At 32.4% G+C, this 20,392-nt stretch overlaps 1 protein-coding gene across 1 annotated transcript in view; it reads left to right on the top strand.

Annotated features, from left to right (window-relative positions):
* The window catches only part of Stacl (SH3 and cysteine-rich domain-containing protein), a 240,838-nt gene that overhangs the window by 201,847 nt on the left and 18,599 nt on the right, over window positions 1-20,392 (top strand). Inside the window, 1 exon segment of the mRNA XM_075313433.1 lies at window positions 19,290-19,502. Coding sequence (XP_075169548.1) covers window positions 19,290-19,502 — 213 coding nt within the window.

Here is a 20,392-nt window from a genome sequence, read left to right as displayed (position 1 = left end):
CGTGTTGCTCTCTCGTTCCTGAAGAAGCAATTCAAGAAAATTTCGAAATATTGAAGAAAATATAAATAAAAAACATATAGATCTCAAGCTCGGAAAAACATAGAATTTTCATTTATATATATATATATATATATATATATATATATATATATATATATATATATATATATATATATATATATATATATATATATATATATATATATATATATATATATATATATATATAATATATATATATATATATATATATATTTTTTTTTTTTTTTTTTTAATCAAGATCTCCTGAGCAGAATGAACAAACAATATGGAGTGGAAAATAATTACCATAACAAAGCCAATATACAGTGACAACTTTTTAAAATGTTTGAAACGGCACCCCTTGTCGCATTACTACCACCAAAATAATTTAATTTTTATTTCTAATTATGCGTTTTAAAAAATTTCCTAATGACTCTATCTCACAAGGCTTTTCCGAACTCCTAAAAGTATGCACTAGCCTTTTAGAACTGAAGCTATAAGCCATACATATGTAATTTTTAATTAAAGCTTTAAATATGCTAAAGTGGACCAAATTATGTGACACACTTTATGAATGTTACAAAAATTTTCCAATACCCCTTCTAGGATGTTAGGTTAGGTTAGGTTATGTATGGTAAACATTTTATTAGAAACGAAGCTGCAATGATTCAAAAGCTGTAGAAAATTGATGAAGTGATACATTATGGTCATGTTTATGTAGCAAATATAATAAACTCACAACTAACAATACGATATTTTAATATCTAGATCTCTATACCTTCCTCGGTAGTAGTATGTTAGGTAAGCCGACCTAATCTCAACACCAACATATCGCCTCAAACCTTCAAATATAAAAATATATATTTTTATATAAGAGGCGTGAGTATGTCTCAGTAATTTTATGGCATTGTACATTTTCGGTTGGTTCTTTTATTCGGGTTTCCCCCCTTTTATGATACAATATTTGGCCAAGGCTTGTGTTAAATTAAGAGCTGGCCGTCCAATGTGACATTGCAAATACTTGGCATTCCGCCCATTTATTAAACGCCCTTTCGCACTGATGCCACGCTTGGAGGCAGTGCTTATTTGTCTTTTATTGCCAGAGATTAATGAGACCATGTTTACATCATCTGCAAGGACGTAGAAAGGCGTAGAGAGTAGGTTCCCCTTGGTAATCCCTTCGCCACCCGACCAAACTAGAGAGTAGCAAAAGATTTTCCATTTTTCATCCGTCTTCAGTCCGGTCATAAGAAATACCAGCCAAAATGCCATTTTGCCTACCACAACGTGAAATGGCTTAATAAATCATAAAATATGGATATTGCTGCCATTGCTGCCACCATCACCATAATATCCTTTACATTTCAGCTACTTGTTTGTTCGTTTGCTCAAACAACAAACAACAGGACATGACCATTAAGACCTCTCTAGATTGGTGGGTACATTTGTGGACGCACATTTCCTGGTGGCGTGTAAAGCAATTATGTCATGATTGGAATTTGATACCCCAAATATGGAGTGAATCTTGTTGCATTAACAATTCAAGGGTTTCATATTCTGTTTGTTGGTAAATATTAGGTTTCCCCACATTACATTCATCGACTTGATGGGGAATGAGGAGGTGGAGGAGGCAACAAAAATCATAAATTAAAAAGACATATTTTTGCCTTCATATTGAATTATTAAAAAAAAAAACAGGTGATTCTTCACAAAAATGTGAAAACAAACAAAGGCAATGCTGCTTTTGTTCATAAATCGGTTTAATTAGGATTCGATGATTTATGGAGAGGCAAACAAAACGGCAAAAATAATAAGTCAAGCAAATGAAATTTCTGTATTGTAGAATATATGAAAAATTTATGATAAAGGTGATTTTGGTAAAATATTGGCGGTTACATTAAACGCTATATTAAAGGGAAAATGTCCTTTAATTATTTATTTGGGTTGAATTCTAATAAGATAAATACAGTTATTGAAAATTTTTTTTGAAATAGAAATTTTGCATAAATGTGCACGAAGAGAATGAATATGATGACCTCAAAATGTTATTTTTAGACGGACACCATAGAACATTTTTATCGCAAAACTTTAATTTTCTCGCCAAAAATGTACATGGTTGCCGAAATCAGATACAAATTTTTCGATAAAATAACATAGTTACGACAAGCATGTTACATGTTCCCCGGCCAAAAATAATATTTTGCTCTTGAAACACTTTTGAGGCGATCATGTTCCTTTTCTGTATGTGAAGGCAATGGGTATCTTGTACTTTTAATCGCGAAACACCAAAAAAAGATACGTGGTAGGTCCCTGGAATATTTCTCTGTTTCGCTTACTGATTCCATTAGAAGAAGTTTTTTCGTCCTTCTGTTCATATGTCGCTGATTCACATGCGTTACATTTTTTGACTCCAAGAAAAGCTGTAACGAATGTGGTAAATTGACCCAGATAATAAATATTTTGATATTCTATAAATAAACAATGATTCTAATAAAAACAGAATTTGTGTAATATCACCTTCATCAATGTGCTGAAATCAATTCATATTTAGATATTGCTCCTATATTTATGGGACATGTAATCTAGGTATCCCCTATCATAGGAATTGTCTTAAAAATCAGCTCATATACATAATTAAAAAGACATATATATGTATATGGTTTTATATTTATTTGAACTATCGGAATCGAGTTAAGTCTTTTACTTACGACCAGAAAAAAGACAAAAATTGTTTGTAGTGAATTTAACTTTTTTAGCGCTAAAACATTTTAACAATTTGAAATTCCAATTGTTTCTTCTAAAAAATAAAAAATTATTAAACAACAGAAAAAAATTATTATTTTTAACAAATTTTCTTTATTTTGACAAAAAAACAGTAACTTAATTGTATCATGTTGCAAATACTAAAATATTTTAGTTAAAAATTTCTTATATAAACCTACACGCAGAGAAGGAATGTGATCAGCTCAAACATGTTTCAAGAGCAAAATGTTATTTTTGTATGGTGACCATGTAACATGTTTATCACTAAAATGTTATTTTCTCGTCAAATATAACCTGCTTGCCGAAATCAGATACATGATTTCTGAGAAAATAACATGGTTGCGAAAACCATGTTACATGGTCACCACCCAAAAATAACATTTTGCTCTTAAAACATGTTTGAGGTGATCATATTCCTTCTCTGGGTGTACATATTCTTTCATGGTGGGTTAACTTTTTTCATAAACCCACCAATTTGTAATCGAATTTAATTTGACTTAATTTAGTTTATAAATATGGACACAACTGTTGGGGTTATATGTAGGGCCGAAAGGTTTTAGTCCACAACATGTAATGTTATGTTGGATATGCTCTACATGATTTTACTCAGTTTACATTCACTTCAAGATCACTTATTGTCATTTTTAATAAAATGAAAATGTGGTCATCTACAAATGCTGCCATGATTTTCTTTGCATTATTTTAATAAACAGAAGCATTACCACAGTGATGGTAACGAGGCACATGTACCCATAAATGGAACAATGAAGGAACCACTTTATTGTTCATGTACTTGGTAATTGTTCTTTGGCTCCAATTAAGTTATGTTTTGTTTTTATTATTCCATTTTCACACTGGTAGAGGAGACCTCCTAAAGTTGAGATGGCCTTTCCACAAGCTCTTTAGTGGCTGGAGCTTGTTTTATGCTGACGAACAATGCTTTTTTATGTGAAATTTGCATTTCCCTTTTTAAGCGAAAGTATACTTAACAAAGGAAGTTCTCAACAATTTCCATGGAGAAAGAAGCTAGAAAAAATATAAATTGTGAACCCCTTTATGGAAATGACTTCCTTCCTTTCATTCTTTAGGGTTCTAGTGTTATGTTTTGTGCACGCTAGAGGCCACAAAGCCTTTACGTTTAATGAATAATGTGGTTCTTTGCAATGGCCTTGGGAAAAGTTTCATCAATAATGTGCTTTGGCGACAAATTGAACATTGAAAATGAATTATGGATGAAATGGATGAAATGGATTATTATTGTCATTATATTATTGTATTCTTTGTAAGTCACATTCAATAATGGACCTAGAAAAGAGAATAAAGAATATGACATTGTTGAGTGCAAATTGATATATCACTCAGCTCAAGAGTTAATAGGCTTTTTAGAATATCTAAAAATATTTAAAAATGTCATCTTGAAGATTGGAAAAGATTAAAAAATTATAATCTTAGTAAAAAAAAATTATCTTGCATATAAACGATCAAAAGGATCTTAATTCTCTCGCTGATTATTCTATATGATTTTTTTAAACAAATATTGTCTATAATTCTTAAAATTAGAACACACAATTAATAGATATTGTTGTGTGTACATAGATAAACATGGTGGTTACATGGATTTACAATTGAGCCACATGGATTGTGATCAACATTTTTACTTTATCTCCATTTATGTGTATTTAGAAGCCATATCATATACATTTGACAAAAAACAAACCCCATTACATTTTAGTAGATTATCGTCTTATGAATATACCCGAAATGCCATCGGTGGCCAATATGACAACGGCGGCATATCTCAGTGGTGGCATTGGCATTAACTATTATGCCACATCTGCATCGTCAATGATCTGTTCACCATCGGCTATAGGCGTATCGGCAGGAACAACATCTTCTTCTCAATATTGTCAACATCCGTCGTCACATTATTCATCGTATATAACTGGATCGCAGTATCAGCAGCAACAGCCTCCTCCACCACCTATGCAATCTCAAATTCCAGCCGATCCCAGTTTGCGTCGACGTTTATTTGCCGGCTTCCGTCCAATGTCGGGATTTGGACGATCTCGCTCACGTTCATCTCAACATCGTTCCATATCACTACCAGAAAGTAAATAAATTCATTCTATATCTCAAAAAGATCTAATCTAGATGTTCTCCTACTACTACACTAGTCGTTATTGCAACTCCGTGTAAATTCAAAAACCAAAAAAAGCAACAAACTCTAAATGGCCCTTCATTCAAACACTCACATACAACGACACCTAAATACTTAATCAAAATGTCGGTGGATATTTTTTTCTGCCGTTTCAATTCAAAGCGAATACACAATGTCACTTACCCCAAGGGCCTAGAGTGTAAATAGATCTCTCTGAGTGTTGTTTATACCATCTGAATGTTGTCCTCTTTCTATGGAATTCATTTTGGCCGTTTCTTATTTCTCTTAATTTTCTTTCTCCTCTTCCAACACTTTTTCCCCACACTAACTATTGACTATCCACCTTGTATCTCTTGTTCTTCACGAAAATTAAATTCACCACCTCTCACTTATCACCATCTGTAGGAATCTAAGCAGGTATGGTCGATGTTAAATCAAAGCAAAATGTCCATATGCCAGCGTCGTCGGAAACTTGTATTTAATTTTTGAATTGTAGAGTGAAACTTCATACTGGAGAATAATTTCAATATCATAATTTCTATGTAATTAATTTGACTGCCGTAATTAATTTGACTGAGGAAAAACACCGTATATAGTGTTGGTATTATCTGAGTTATCACTAGGTTGACCATGTAGAGTTAAGTAGAGTAGTGTCTGTGTCGAAAAAAACTATGCTTATATACTAGTTCGGCTGATCAAATTGAGCCAAAGAAGTGCTCGTTAATTTGGTAAAATATATCCATTCGAACTATGTCAATGTTTGTAATTTTAACAAAATATTTTCTTTCGATGTAAAATTTTGATATTTACGAAATCATTTCGTTAATTGAGCAAAAATTTTTGTCATTCACACTATAGCACAATTACAAATATGAATTACGACATTGAAAGTTTACTTATACCACGATCACACCATATACGAAGTCTCGATTTTTCGAGATTTTCAATTCACCAAATCGAGACATCCAATTCCAAAAAATAAATTTTCCTTTATAATGTGTTTGGTGTTTTTTCTATATAACCCAATCCCTTCAAAGTGAATTAACTCAAGATTATTGGCACAAACTTATAATGCAAACTTCTTTTGCGAAAATTTATTATAATATATTCCATATAACTTCTCATTATTTCATTTGTATACCCTCTGTTTATTGTAGTGTTTCTTTATATTAAGAAGCAATTAAAGGTATATGAAATGTTTTTCGATTTGGGCTATAATGAAATCAGTTCTATCTATATCCCAATAAACACAAGCATTGGAGAAATGCTTATATTCAATACGCATTCAAACATTTCTTCAAAGAATTAGATTAGAATTCAATTTGAGAAACTGTTGAGAAAATCGCGTTCTCAACAAAAAAAAAACAGACATTACCCTCAACAGTAGAATTCAACACATTAGCAACAATTTCTCAATATATTAGCAACAACTTTTCAAACTAAATTTCCTTTTAATGCTTCAAACCTATTTGAAAATTTGTTGAAAGCAAGCAATTTGCAAGGCCATTTGAATTAATGTAGAAGATGGGATTCACTATGAAATTGATATGGCGTTACCTATGAAAAATGCTCATCCTTGTGTTTGTTGGGATATTTCCTTGGAACCGTTTTAATTTATGATGCAAAGTGCAACATAACAATTCCCCGACACAAAAATAATCATCACTACATACAGTTCCCCCTCTATTTGGTGCTTACTGTTATCGTCTTTAAGTGGCACAATTTAACCCTCTAATGCCCTAGCCTGTCTTTAATTACATGGAAAGCTATTAGTGAAATCCGCCTTAAAAGAGAACAAAACAAAACTGGATTTTACCCTAATGATTCTTCTCGTGCTGGGAGCAAAATGCAGCATTAGAGGGTTAAATTTGTAGAATCAAGTTTAATAAAAATGAAAGTGGTCTCCTCTATCACATATAGAAATACATCCTTATCAACATTTCTCATTACTTATGATCTATATATGACCTTTGTGCTTAGCATGTCCTCTGCAATTTGTGTTACTTTCACTTGTTTCTCTTCTCGTCGAACACAAAGAATAACTGGTATCACTAAAACTGCAAAAATTCTCATCGAATGACACATTCACATATCCAACATATCGTCTTCATTAAATACAATATCTAATTGTTCTCTTTTTTCCGAAATATTTATGTTTCCCAAAGGATTGCATGTTCATGTTACAAATGTGTATGTATATATGTGTGTGTGTATGTGAATCTTGAAACCATCATCAATTAGAGCATATTTCTCATTGATTGTGAATTTCGTTTTGTTTTCATTTGTATTGTCGCTCGGAACGAATTTATTTTCCATTTTCACCATTAAAAATCACTCACCCATCCAACCAGCATTTCCACATGAAAATCACATCATCGTTAGTTCAATATATCTATAATCTAATGATGATCTCTGTGTTCGCAATGTTGTCTTTTTTATAAAATTTGAACAGAATGCTTATTGATGATACTATTCTCTTTTATTGTATATATATGTAAAAGTAAAAAGTGAAAATATTGGGAAATTATTTGAAATAGATTTTTTCACTTATACCTCATTCACATTACACTTCCAAAATCCACTTTAACTAGATTTCAACTGTCATTTGCCTTATAAATAAGGGATTTCAAATCAACTTTTAATAGATTTCGAGCCTAATGTGAATGAGGTATTAAACATTTTTAACGTCAGAATTAAAACATTTCGGGTTTCTAAATTTTCAAAGTACTTTTGATCGTTTTTTTATGCTTAAAACTAAACCTTTCGCAAGTTTATTCTTTGATATTAATGCCACAATATGCTTTGAACTCTACTCCTCTCAAAGCTATTTCAATGAGGGGCATATAATGTCGTAGGGAAAGGGGAAATTAAACATGGGGTAATTGTTGATTACGCCATAAATCATTGTTCGAATGAAATGACCTCTTTTATTATGAATATAGGAAAATTTTCAGAGGCTCTATTGTTTTCTGAACTACACATGGATCATTTATTTTAATCATGAGTGAAATGAGAACAAGCTCAAATGATTTGGGCCATCAAGGAAACGTAAACGTTTTGCTTTTTATTCAAATCCTCTTTAATGCTGGTTTGTTTGTGGGCATATGTTGGTGCATCCGTCTGTGTGTGTGTGTGTGTATTGAATTGATTGCTCACAAACAATGTGTTAATGGTAATCAGGATTTTGCCATTATAATAATCAGTAGAAATAAAATGAGAATGCTATGAGTATGGATATTTGAATCGTTATCTACACAAAATCATGCCTTGCAAAATTTCTAATTGCAAAACACTTTTGATGAGCCAATCAAACTGTTCCATGCAAAACTTTCTAATGAAAGCAATTGCAAAAGATATTCCAACATTCCGTGCTATGATTGCATCTTCCCAAGTATTTCTCAAACTCATATCGGAATTGATTTTGAAGTTAGTGATGCAGACAACTGTTCGTTTGATTTTCTTTATCTTTCTTTCGGAACATTTTGTCAAGTTTCGAGTGACAAGTAACTCTTGTAAATTCCTTGTATCCTTCTTGTGGAGGCATTCTCAGTGACTATCTTCACATATTCCTTCGTGCCATGAACGCCCTGCAAAGACATTTCATTTGGGAACCACAAATTATAATTGTGTGAAAACATATTTGTCACGTCAGCACTTTTCGCATTACATCACAGTGGAGTAATGTGAAGAAATGTATGCGAAAATACCGTGCAAAGATTTCGTTTGGTAAGCCTCTCAAAAAAGTGAGGCTTTGGCAAAAACTAAATCACTGAGAAGAAAGTAGCAAATCTATATACCCTATGGTATTTCTATAGTAGATATTAGTGGTAAAGAAGCTAATAATTGTATTTCTTTTCCAGTACCTTCCTCTTTTTATGCTATTTGAGATCTAATATCAAAAAATCATTGCACTGAATAAAAAGTAAACTGTTTTATAGGAAGAATAAACTAACTCGTACGAAAATTGAACTAAATTTTGCTACACATTTTGTGATTTCCCTAAAGCGTTGTTAAAACCAGGAAAATTTAATGCCCTGTTGTATTTTTTAACTACAGTTCACGAAATTACACCCTCTAATAGAAGAAAATATTAACTAAAAGTTAAGAAGAAAATCATTGGCGCCAAATCATGACCATTTTAACCATACGGTAGTACTATTTTTGGGAATCGTACGAAAATATTCATTGGCTTTAGTTCATATTGAACTTATGTGTACGGCCATCGAACTTTATACTCACGTTTAGTTCATAAAATATTTGAGACATACTTAAAAAAACGAAAATTTCATTGGTCTGTGGAAAATTTCGCAAAAAGTAATAACTACTAACAAATTATTTTTTTTACAATAAAAATAAGTTAAATTTAGCGTTAGTTTAACTACGGAAATTTTTCTCTGTGTGAACATTCACGAAATGTTTCAGATTAATTAAATGCAAGTTCAACCGAATTTTCCTATGGGTTAGCCGTTTTAAATTCGAATCGCCCAATTTTAATTTCCAAACATTTTAAAAATTTGCCGACCTTTTTTCAAGTGGAATTTGTCTCCTGCATTAAGCAAAAATCACATCGGTAATTTACGGATAACAAATCTGTGTATTAGTAAAAGGATGCAAACTTTTTTTCTTGCCACTGTTGCAACTCTCCTCATATTCTGCTCTTCTCCACACTGCCACTGTTGTATTTTGTTTTTATTTCCGTTTTGTTACAATTCACTTTTATATTCTGTTCACAATCATTGAGCTTGGTTAAGTTTATTCGTGTGTGACTTTGTGTGTTAGGAGGAGAAACAGAGAGATAGAGAGAGACTGTATACATGGGTGCCAGTTTCTGTGTGTGTGTGAGAGTGATTCTGTGTGCAACCATAGTTTCCTAACATTTCCGTTGCTACTGCTGTACTGCCAGCGATGCCAGTATGATGATGGACCGACGCTGCTGACGGATGTTCCTTTGAATGGCAGGCAGCAAGCCACAGTTGATGGTCTTAAGTGTTGTTCCGTGTTTTTTTTTGTGCATGTCTTTTCCCCGATTTCGTCTTGTTTTTGTCTGAATGAAAACTTCAAGCTCCCTTCGATCTCCCTCAGTGCCTTGGCATACAATTCATTCAGAATTTTCGAGTTCATATATCACTGTGTCGATGTGTTAGTGTGCAAGTGTATTTTTCTTGTACGTTTTTATTCATGAATTAATGAATGATAATGAAGAACACTAAACTTTTTTTGTATGTTTTTCTTCGCTGTATTTTTCTTGTATTTCGTTTTCTCAAAAACTTCAGATTTGTTGCTGGCGTTGTGATATGAATATTTTGTAACCTTAATTTTTTTTCATAAGTAAAGCCGTGTTTTTCGTATGTCTGAAATATGTTGTTTCAAATAGTCAGATAGTGTATTGGAGTAAGTTCCACAACACTATGCGGAGACATGTCTTGCATAAAAAATATGAAACGATAAAGTCAATAGACATGCAGTGATTCTTCTACGGCAAAGAGAAGAATTCGTAAGGCTCATTTATGCTTATGTATAACAAATACTCATTCTGAGGTTTGCATACATTATGTGTGTAATTTTTTATCAGCCTTTTTTCAAAAAAGTAATTTTTTATCTTATTTGCGAGGACCTCACTTTATTTTTGAAATTCAGCAGTGATTTACCTATTCAAACACTTTTTACACTTAACTCGAAAAAAATTTTTTTTGGTATATAAGCCATTGTAAAGGTTGTTACTAACAAGTTTCCACAAGACAGGTTTTTAATTGATTGTCTCTATTTTATCTGCATAATAAACTAAGAGAAAATTCTGTTTTGACAAAGAACGAGATTAAACTACCTCAACTATTGTGACCTATAAAATTCCTTAATTGTATAGAATCCTCAAATAAATAGTTATGTGTTAATAATGCAAAACAAAATATGAGGTTGAAGCAATAGAGTTAATCATTTCATATCTTTTTGCTGATAATTCATCTAAGTATCCTTAATGATCGAGTACTCATTACTTATTTGGAAAGTTAATTTTTCAAAAATTTAAAAAAGTCGAAACATCTATTCCTCTACTTTTGAAAAAAGTTGAAAAGTCGAAATTTTGAAAAGATTAATTTTTCGATCTCCATCATAGTCACTACATCGCACATGCAATGAGCTGGTTCCTTTATTCACCTTCCAACGCTAGCCTCGATTTGGTGTCATGGGAAAATAAAAATGTTCTACAAAGCGTTGAAATGATTACATTTCAATTACAGTTTAGGGAGCCACCGTGGTGCAATGGTTAGCATGCCCGCCTGGCATTTACAAGGTCGTGGGTTCGATTCCTGCTTCGACCGAACACCAAAAAGTTTTTCAGCGGTGGATTATCCCACCTCAGTAATGCTGGCGACATTTCTGAGGGTTTCAAAGCTTCTCTATGTGGTTTCACTGCAATGTGGAACGCTATTCGGACTCGGCTATAAAAATGAGGTCCCTTGTCATTGAGCTTAACATGGAATCGGGCAGCACTCAGTGATAAGAGAGAAGTTCACCAATGTGGTATCACAATGAACTGAATAGTCTAAGTGAGCCTGATACATCGGGCTGCCACCTAACCTAACCTAATTACAGTTTACGTTTTCCTTATCCCCCTCAATTCCCTTTATTATGCGATCTACTGCTTCCGATAAATAGAGAAGCGTTCATTTGAGTCAGCCTTAAAAAGTTGTTATTGCCAGATTATGTATCGATTTTCGTTTCGTGAGAGTATATACTCGTATACAGTGAAACTTCTCAGAAGTGGACTCTTACGGTCGCCTAAATTGTGTCCACTAATGAGAGATTACTTTAATGTGATAGCAAATGTTTTACGAAAATTTTGAAGTTTTGAAAGGTGCTCGGCTTTCAGAATGTTCCAATATGAAGCCTTCATTGTAGAGTGTGAATCAGTTTGCGTGAGAGTTAAATGATCCTATTTTAACATATTCTGAATACTAAACAATGTTTTCGTTGTATAGCAGTTTCTACTAATTGATTTAACGATTTATTTACAACTAACGAAAGATTTTGTTACATTAAAGAAAATTTGCAATTTATTAATTACAATATAAATTGGTTGATTTTATTAATGTTTAATTTCATTATTTCGAGCATTGTGTATGAGGAGCCTCAAACAATAAATGCTGCTGATCCCCTCAGTTGGAATAAGAAATTTACTCAAACTACTAAGTCCTCTAGGAATATCCAGTTGTATAAAAGCAGCAGACTGGACTTTCTTGAGAAATATTTTGTCAACGAAAAAATCATTTTTATTATTGTTGTAGGCAAATGTTAATCTATACAAGAATATTTTAATCTAGCATACATGTCACATAATTTCATAGGGTTCAATTCAGGATGTGAGACACTGTATGTTATTGCCTACAGTGTTTGTCTCACCCATTTTTTTTTTTTTTGTGTACTCAGTTCACATTCATATTCAATAATCACACCTAATTCACTTTGTGATAACTGAACAAACTCAAATCTTTAATAAAATTTAACGCATTAACTTTATATTACCGCATTTGATTAAAGCCTGAATACTAACGCATGTTCGCCAAGAGCCAATGTATACCACAAGTTTGGATAGCTTCATAATTGTTCACCTCTAACACGAAACAATCAACGAGAGTATAGCATTTGTAACGATGTGAACTATAATCGATTAAATTCTAAATATTTTGTTTACAGAAGTTGCAGCATTGCATAATACCACGTATATTACGCGACCCAATGGAGAACCTTTAATGCTGATGAAAAAAACTCTTGTCGATCGATCTAACGAACGAAGTCACAACACTTCCCCGGCTCCTTCTGTTTCCGGTTCAACTACTAATGGGGCAACTAGGCCCGCTCGGAAAGTTCGCCTAAAAACCTAAGCGAAAGGAGCACATCCCTATGCTAGAGCCCTGATAAACGATCAGCAAAGTCCCAACCCAGGTCCCAAAAATGCTTTATCCTTCAAATGCTAAAAATATGTTGTCGACGATTTAACTGCATTATCTTCGAACATTTTTTGAAATCCTTAGCCCCCACCCCAAAATATCAAGCCTCTAAAGTTCTTTGTATCTTAGCTTTATGAATCCAAAAATGAAATGAAGAAAACTTCAAATGTTTTGCCTCAATCTATCTTAATTTTAAACTATCGAAGGAAGATGAAGAAGACTCATTAGAAACAAATCTGTTCTCGTTTTCATTTGATTTGTCTGTTGTTTTTGTTTGTAAAATTTATTTGAAATTCTGTTTTAATTTATGTCAGTCTATTGTAATAATTCTCTCATTTTATTGTATTGTAGTGTTCACTATACTGTATAAAGAAGAATAAAGATTTAAATAAAAAAAAAAATACGTAAATGCAATGAGTTCTTAGCGTTTGTGAAATCGTATCTCATTTGTCATAGAGATTGCACTCCTTTGTACTCGTCTCCCCTAGGCAAACTGTCATTTAGGAAAATCCGTAGATCTACCCCGTTTAATGCAAAACAGTAGTAGGTGTTGTAGTTCTTAGCAATGGGGTCTCACACTGTCAGCTCTACCATGAGAGTTGAAGTGGCGGGCTATGGAATATTCATCTGCTGAGCTGAGTCAAAATGCCCCTTGTTTTAGGGAACTTCGTATTTTTCTGTTCAATACTCATTTCGAATTTCCATTTTCTTTTACATCCCCATAACCCCCTACCCCCTTTACCAAGCACACATTCAAATCAGATTATGTTTCATTATTCAATCGAAACAGGATTCCTCATTGTTCCATTTTACAACAATAGAATAGATTCTTTCCTCTTTGTTCATTATAGTTTGCTTATTTGTAGTGTGTCTGTTACTCTGTCTGTGAGTTTGAGATTGAGTATTTGTGTGTGTATGTGCGTGATTTATTCCTTTGAAAAATGTATATGTGTGTGTGTGGCTTTGTAGATGTTTATTTTAATGTAAAATACATGTCTGTTATTTGAATATTTTTATTTGCTTTTCTTTGTCTAAGAATTTGTTTTTATTTGAAGTGGATTTTTTACGTCTGAATAGACTCATTTGATTGTTTTACTATAAATAACCACTACACTCTCAACAACCAATCCACCCACTGACTGCTACATGAATGTCCACTTATATTAAAATTTGTTCACACTTCACGCCCAAATGCAAAACAAACATGATTATACCAACACAAACTTCAAACCAAATAACAAAGGGAAGTATTTCAATGGAAATATGTTTTGAACTGTTTAAAAAAATTATTTTCTTATCGTTTCCTTTAAAACAAAAGTAAAATAAATGTTTTTATAATGTAACAAATTAAAAACAAGCGTAAACAAGTTTTCTCTTAAATATAAGATTTGAAATTAGTGGATATTGATATACAAATAAATCCATCTTTACCAGAATATCCCTACCGAAAAATATGTACATCAAAAGAAAATATTACATATTTTATTTCTTTCTTTTATTCGTCGTATACCGCACCCAAAAAAAAAAGTGAACCCAGCGTGGAAGAAAATGTAGGTTTATTTTAGAAAATTTTAACGAAAATTGTTTTCTAATTGCAACATGTTACAAATAAGTTAATACTTTTTGTCAATTTGAAGAAAATTTAGTAAAAATAATAAATTTTTTTCTCTTGTTTAAGAAAATTTCATATGTTGAAAGAAAAAATTGTTAAAATGTCTTTAGCGCTAAACGAAGTTCATGACAGGTACAATTTTAGTAAAATTTACTCATTTGAGAGACTTATGAACTCAATTTAAGCAAACTTTAGCAATTTTAGGAAAATATGAACTATTTTATTTTTTAGTAAAATTGTGCACTATATTTGTATACAACTTTTTTTCTTATTTTTAGTTCATGTCATTAAAGTTAGCAAAAAATTATTCAACTAAAATCAACTAATCTTCATGAACTAAAATAAAGTTCAGTTGGCATTAGAGCCCCTTTTTTTCTGGGTGCGAGTGTTATAGTTTATTATTATAGAAAATCCAAATTCTTTAGATTTTTATCATGACCGAACCACAATAGTTTATTTAGATTAAATATTATAGAAGGATAAAACTCCCACGCAGTCAGCATTTTATTTAGGTGTAATATTATACAAAACCATCAGAATATAGTAATAAGTTTTATCTTATAAAAATGTATTGAACCGTCATTGAATCTCCTCCTCGGGGGACTTTGCCCTGCCTATCAAATCGCTCACATCTTTGTTTTTATTACAATAGAAATTTAGACATTATTCAGATATTGATCAAATTCGATTTGATCCTAGTCCCTCATACTGAATGTCGTAGAATATTCTCCTCAGTGGACCTAATCCAATCTTTCATATCATTCCTTGGGCCACGATGGAGATTTAGACATTATGTTATTACTCATTTAACAGCCTTTAAACTTGTGACACGGTGTAGTGTCGAGCACTATTTAAATGTGAAAAAACCCAGCATACATGAAGTAAAATCTGGGTATTGGTTAAATCTGGGTATTGGACCTTTTTGGTATCAGATGTTGTAGAATTGTATTACCTTTCAAATTTTTAGGAAACCCATATAAATAATATCGAGATCGGTGTTCATGGAAATTACATCACATTATGAACCACGTAGACCATCTCCATTTGGGTTATTGAAGGGCAAAAGTTTCGGCCGAATGCTTAAGGGTAGTTCAGCGGTTGTCTCCCTGTAATACTCATGGTAAATTTGAGTATTTCACATTACGCCGTTCGAAGACGAGAATTGAGTTTAACATATAATGGGGCAGATAAGAGAGAACTTCGCCGGATAGATTATTAATTCATTTATTTATTACAGTAAACGTTAAAGTACTAGCTACACAGAGAAAAAATTTAACTTTAATAACATAATTTTAACCATACATAAATATGATTTGGCGTCTACGTTATGTAAGGTTAATTTAAACATCCCAGCAAAAACTCTCATTACCCGGTAATCTTGTAGGTAAGCCGTTTTAAAAAATAATAACCACTTATTAATTGGCATCGCTCCGGATTACATGTCCTAAGAGGAAAGTACTTCTCCCCAGGCATACTATCGGCCATGAATTAAGTAGTGCTTTTAAAGCATATAATAACCTAATATGTAATCACTTATTCGTAGATACACCAAAGCTTGTCAGGCAACCAAATCTCGCCGATTCTATCGCCGATTACAATGAATCAAAATATGGCGAGTAATGCTGTAATAGGAGCACTACACCAAGGAAAAAGTGCCTTCGAAACTAAAGGAAAAAATATTCATTAATTTAGATTATTTTGCATTAAGTTAAATTACACTAGTTTACACTGAAAATGTACACTTGATGAGAGTCGACTTTTCTTATGTATTTTGATCTGCCGAACTAAAACCAAATTTAGTAAAATTTCTAATAAAATGATAACTCTGACTCATACATACGAATAACACTTAGCATAGAAAACTATTTCAGTTCATTCGTACTAAGAAGTATTCAATCCTTTCAATTCTATTTTATTAAGCCAACTGCCTACAAATTTGAGAATAACAATTCGAAAATTATCAGGCATTATTGCCCATGTTCCCAAATCCACTTCCGGGTGAATGTGAATCAATTCCACGATTTTCGTGTCCTACAATCCACTTTCACCGGAATTTTCGTTATATCAATTCTCTTGCAAAAGTCTTCGTGAAAGTTGAATTATATTCAAGATGGGTGTATTTCCGGTTAAAAAAGTACTCGCGTAAAAAATTTGAAATGTTTTATATTTAATACATGAGTTTTATTAAAACTGCGTCATTTTTAATTAAAAAAAAAATAATAAATTATAATAAGTCTATTGATTCCACTTATTTTGATTTCCGCCTAAGTGAATTTTTGGGTGATTTGTGCAACCCAGCTGGTTACAGAAAAGTTCAAAAAAAAGCGTGGAATTAAGAACACCAAATTTTCACGTTCGTGGATTTGACGTGAATCGTGGAAGTGGAATTGAAGTGGAAAAATTGTTAATTTAACTATTCCATGGTTAATTTTTTTAACCATGAAAAGCTGCTTCACAACTCAACAATCAGTCAAGCTAGAAAAAAGACAGCGGTGGTAGGAAAGACAACCTTCGCTGCAACTTCGTATAACTTATTACTGACCTTCTTATATCACAAACTTGTTCATAAATATCGACACAACAGAGCCGAATGTTTTTTAAAGTTTGTTTATTTCGTACTCATTTCTAACCATATATATGGTTAATTTATCTATGTTTCTTGTTAATTTTACTTTATATAATGTTATTTTGTCTTCGTTACCAAACATTTACAATGAATATTTTAACTAGACGCCTGGTTAAAAAATCGTTGTATTTTCGGCTCTTTGTACAAAGGCTATAGATAGTCCTTATGACTGCCGTACAAAAAAAATTTACGATGCCTTTATTCGATCCAAAAATTTACGTTATGTAAGCAAAGTAAAGCACATCTACTATTTAATAAAAATTACAACTTCCGAGGAACGAAAGGCAATTTAGAAAATTCAGGAAGCAATTCATAACCGAGATGGATTTATTATATAACTGAATATTTATTATAGTTAATGTTAATCAAAAACATCAACCAGATATCAAAAATACTAATTTTAATTATAAAAATTAAATAATAATGACACAATTTGTATATGTTATTGTATAAATAAATAAATATGAAAAGTTTATGTAAAGAAATCGGCAAATTTTTGTTCGCCTATTTAACAACAGGTGAACATTATTGTTTTTATTACGTGGGGAATAAGCCTTAAACTAAATATTATGAAAAAGAAACAGCTTTATATCGATGTCTACATTCCAAAGTGCGCTAAGTCGAAAAAGAAACAGCTTTATATCGATGTCTACATACCAAAGTGCGCTAAGTCTAAAAAGTGAATTTTACAGGAAACAAGTTCAAAGTTTTGTTTTTTGAAATTTCTCAAACCCCGTTTAAGATAGAAATTCCCTTATTTTCGGTCTTAAGATCGTATTTTTTATAATTTTTTTTAGCATGTATGAACTTAAAATAGTGATAATAGAACATGGCTAAAAATGACTTAGACCACTTTAGACGGAACAAAGCTTTTTGCTCTTTTTGGATTGGACATTTTTTAAAACTTTAATCACAGGTTAAGTACAATATTAACCATAACTTTTGATAGAAAGGTCCAATAAATTCCAAATTTTGATAGGATGCAATTCACATCAATCCGAATAAAAAACAGCGAACTCCATCAAAACATGCTAAGTCGACTTAGCGTACTCTGGAATGAGGCCATCGATATACTCCGACCAATATTAGCATGTTTTATAAAGTTAAAGATAAAAGGTATTTCAATACTATTGATTCATATAGTGACATTTAATATTCTAGTAGATTTGAAAACTGATACCCTTTTTTATAGGTGCAGGATATAAAAACTTACAAGTGAACATGGGCATGAACATCACACGTTCACTCGAGTACAGTGTTTATGTGAGAAATTTGTTGCAATATCAGAAGAAAGCAAAAAAATACACAAAAAAATGTCAACTTCCCTTGTTATGGCACACACTATCATCGAGCGTCTTCTCAAGCCATCATAGTCCTTAGGCAAGGACATACTCACAGAGACAAACACAAATAGCAACACTAAGCCAAACATATTAACTTGTCCACCAATATTACACACTCACATACACAATGATACTGGAATTCAATTTACATAAAATAAAAGGAATTTAGAAGCTCCTTTTCTTGAATGTCACATTGTAGTTTGACATATTTTCCATTGTAGTAAATTTTGAAAGTACTTACTTGTAAAATGTCCGTTGTTTTTGCGTACAATATATTCGATTTGTGTTTTTTTTTTGTTCTTTTTTCGTAGAAATATTTAAACGAAAATAGTTGGTAGTAGCTATCTTACTTGCATACATACTCTACATTCTTTTCTTTCTCTTGTTTCACATAAAATTATTTTTATATCTGAACACACACACCAGCTTACCCATACACAGCAAATGCATATCAAGATGTGTGTGTGTGTTATGGGATTGCATGTGTGTGTGTGTTCTTATGCAGTGTATATTGAAAGAAGATTAACGTTTGTTGTATTTGTTTTTATTTGGTGTTATTACCATTCACTTGGTTCTTTAAACAAACAAAAAACGCTTAAAAATCGAACAACCACCAACAATTCAATCATCATCACTCCACAACTATTGAAATGGCGATCATAATTGAAAATATGCAAAACAAAAAATAATCCTCTCATCATATGTCATTATTCCAACCAAAAAAAAAAAAAACACTGACTATACATCATAACACCACAACCGGATACTGACCATCACTGATTTGAATTGTCCCTGTGTGTTGGGATTCGGGTCCACATAGCTCCCCATTCGCCCAGGAGACAAAAATTGAATTTACGTATGAAATCACTGAGCTTGGACTCGCCCGAATCATCGGAATTACATGGACAAATCAGACGTAGACAACCACCGGTTCCCGGTCCATCGGCGGGAGCCACAAGCAGTTACTATCATGGAGGTTCGGGTGGTCACTTAGAGCACAGTACACCACCATCTAATAATAGTCGTTTGCATTGTAAGTAGACCTCGTTTCTTGCCTAAGTATTCTATATTCTTGCCTAATTTTTTGCCCGCTAAAAAATGTCTCCACTGACACCCCAAGAAAGAAACCAAAGAACTAAAACACCCATCACCCATACCACTGTTCTATCACATGGCTGTTCTTAAACTTCCCTGCTCCCTCAAAGTAAAAACTCCTTGCATTGTTATCCAACTAACCCAAGTCAACCTCAAGTGCACATCAGCTTTTGTGTTAGTAAGCCGCTCGACCGGTTCTTAAACGGTTTAGGCCATACATCTTCCAAGGTGGCCAGACAGAACCTCAAATACTGGCACATAACCCAAGACAATAACACATAATCCAAGACATTGACTCCAATGACCAATGCATTTGTCATTTCGCCATCACTGTATAAAGTTCCATATCTGTAAATAAGCAAGCAAGCAGACTACCAACCAACCAAACCAATTATGACGTAGAAACACTTTGAGTATCTGTTGAAAAGGCGATAGTAGTCCTTGTAGTGTTGTTTGTACCACAGGTGTGCTTTATAATGTATCCATTAACATAGTTGCGTTAAAAATACTTACCTATATAGTAAATATATAGAATATATAGATAAACAAATACAAAAGCATATACATACACGAACACACACAAACCATTTATATGCCCTTAAGATATCCTGTGTATATCTCATGGCTATGCTATTATTGCTGTTATTGTTGTTGCTGTTGTTGATATTTTAATTTGCTAATATATTGGAATTAAAACGTTCAATCACCATTGAAGACAGTTCGATAATTGATTAACAAGAAACGCCCAAACCATACCATTCACTCAAAAGAAATTTAGCAAACACATACATACAAGTCTATGTATAGTAAACACCATTCGAATTATAT

Source organism: Haematobia irritans, chromosome 5, assembly GCF_050003625.1.
Source record: "Haematobia irritans isolate KBUSLIRL chromosome 5, ASM5000362v1, whole genome shotgun sequence".
Lineage (NCBI taxonomy): Eukaryota > Metazoa > Arthropoda > Insecta > Diptera > Muscidae > Haematobia > Haematobia irritans.
The sequence above is the reverse complement of the archived record's forward strand: the minus strand, read 5'-3'. Positions and strand labels throughout refer to the sequence as shown.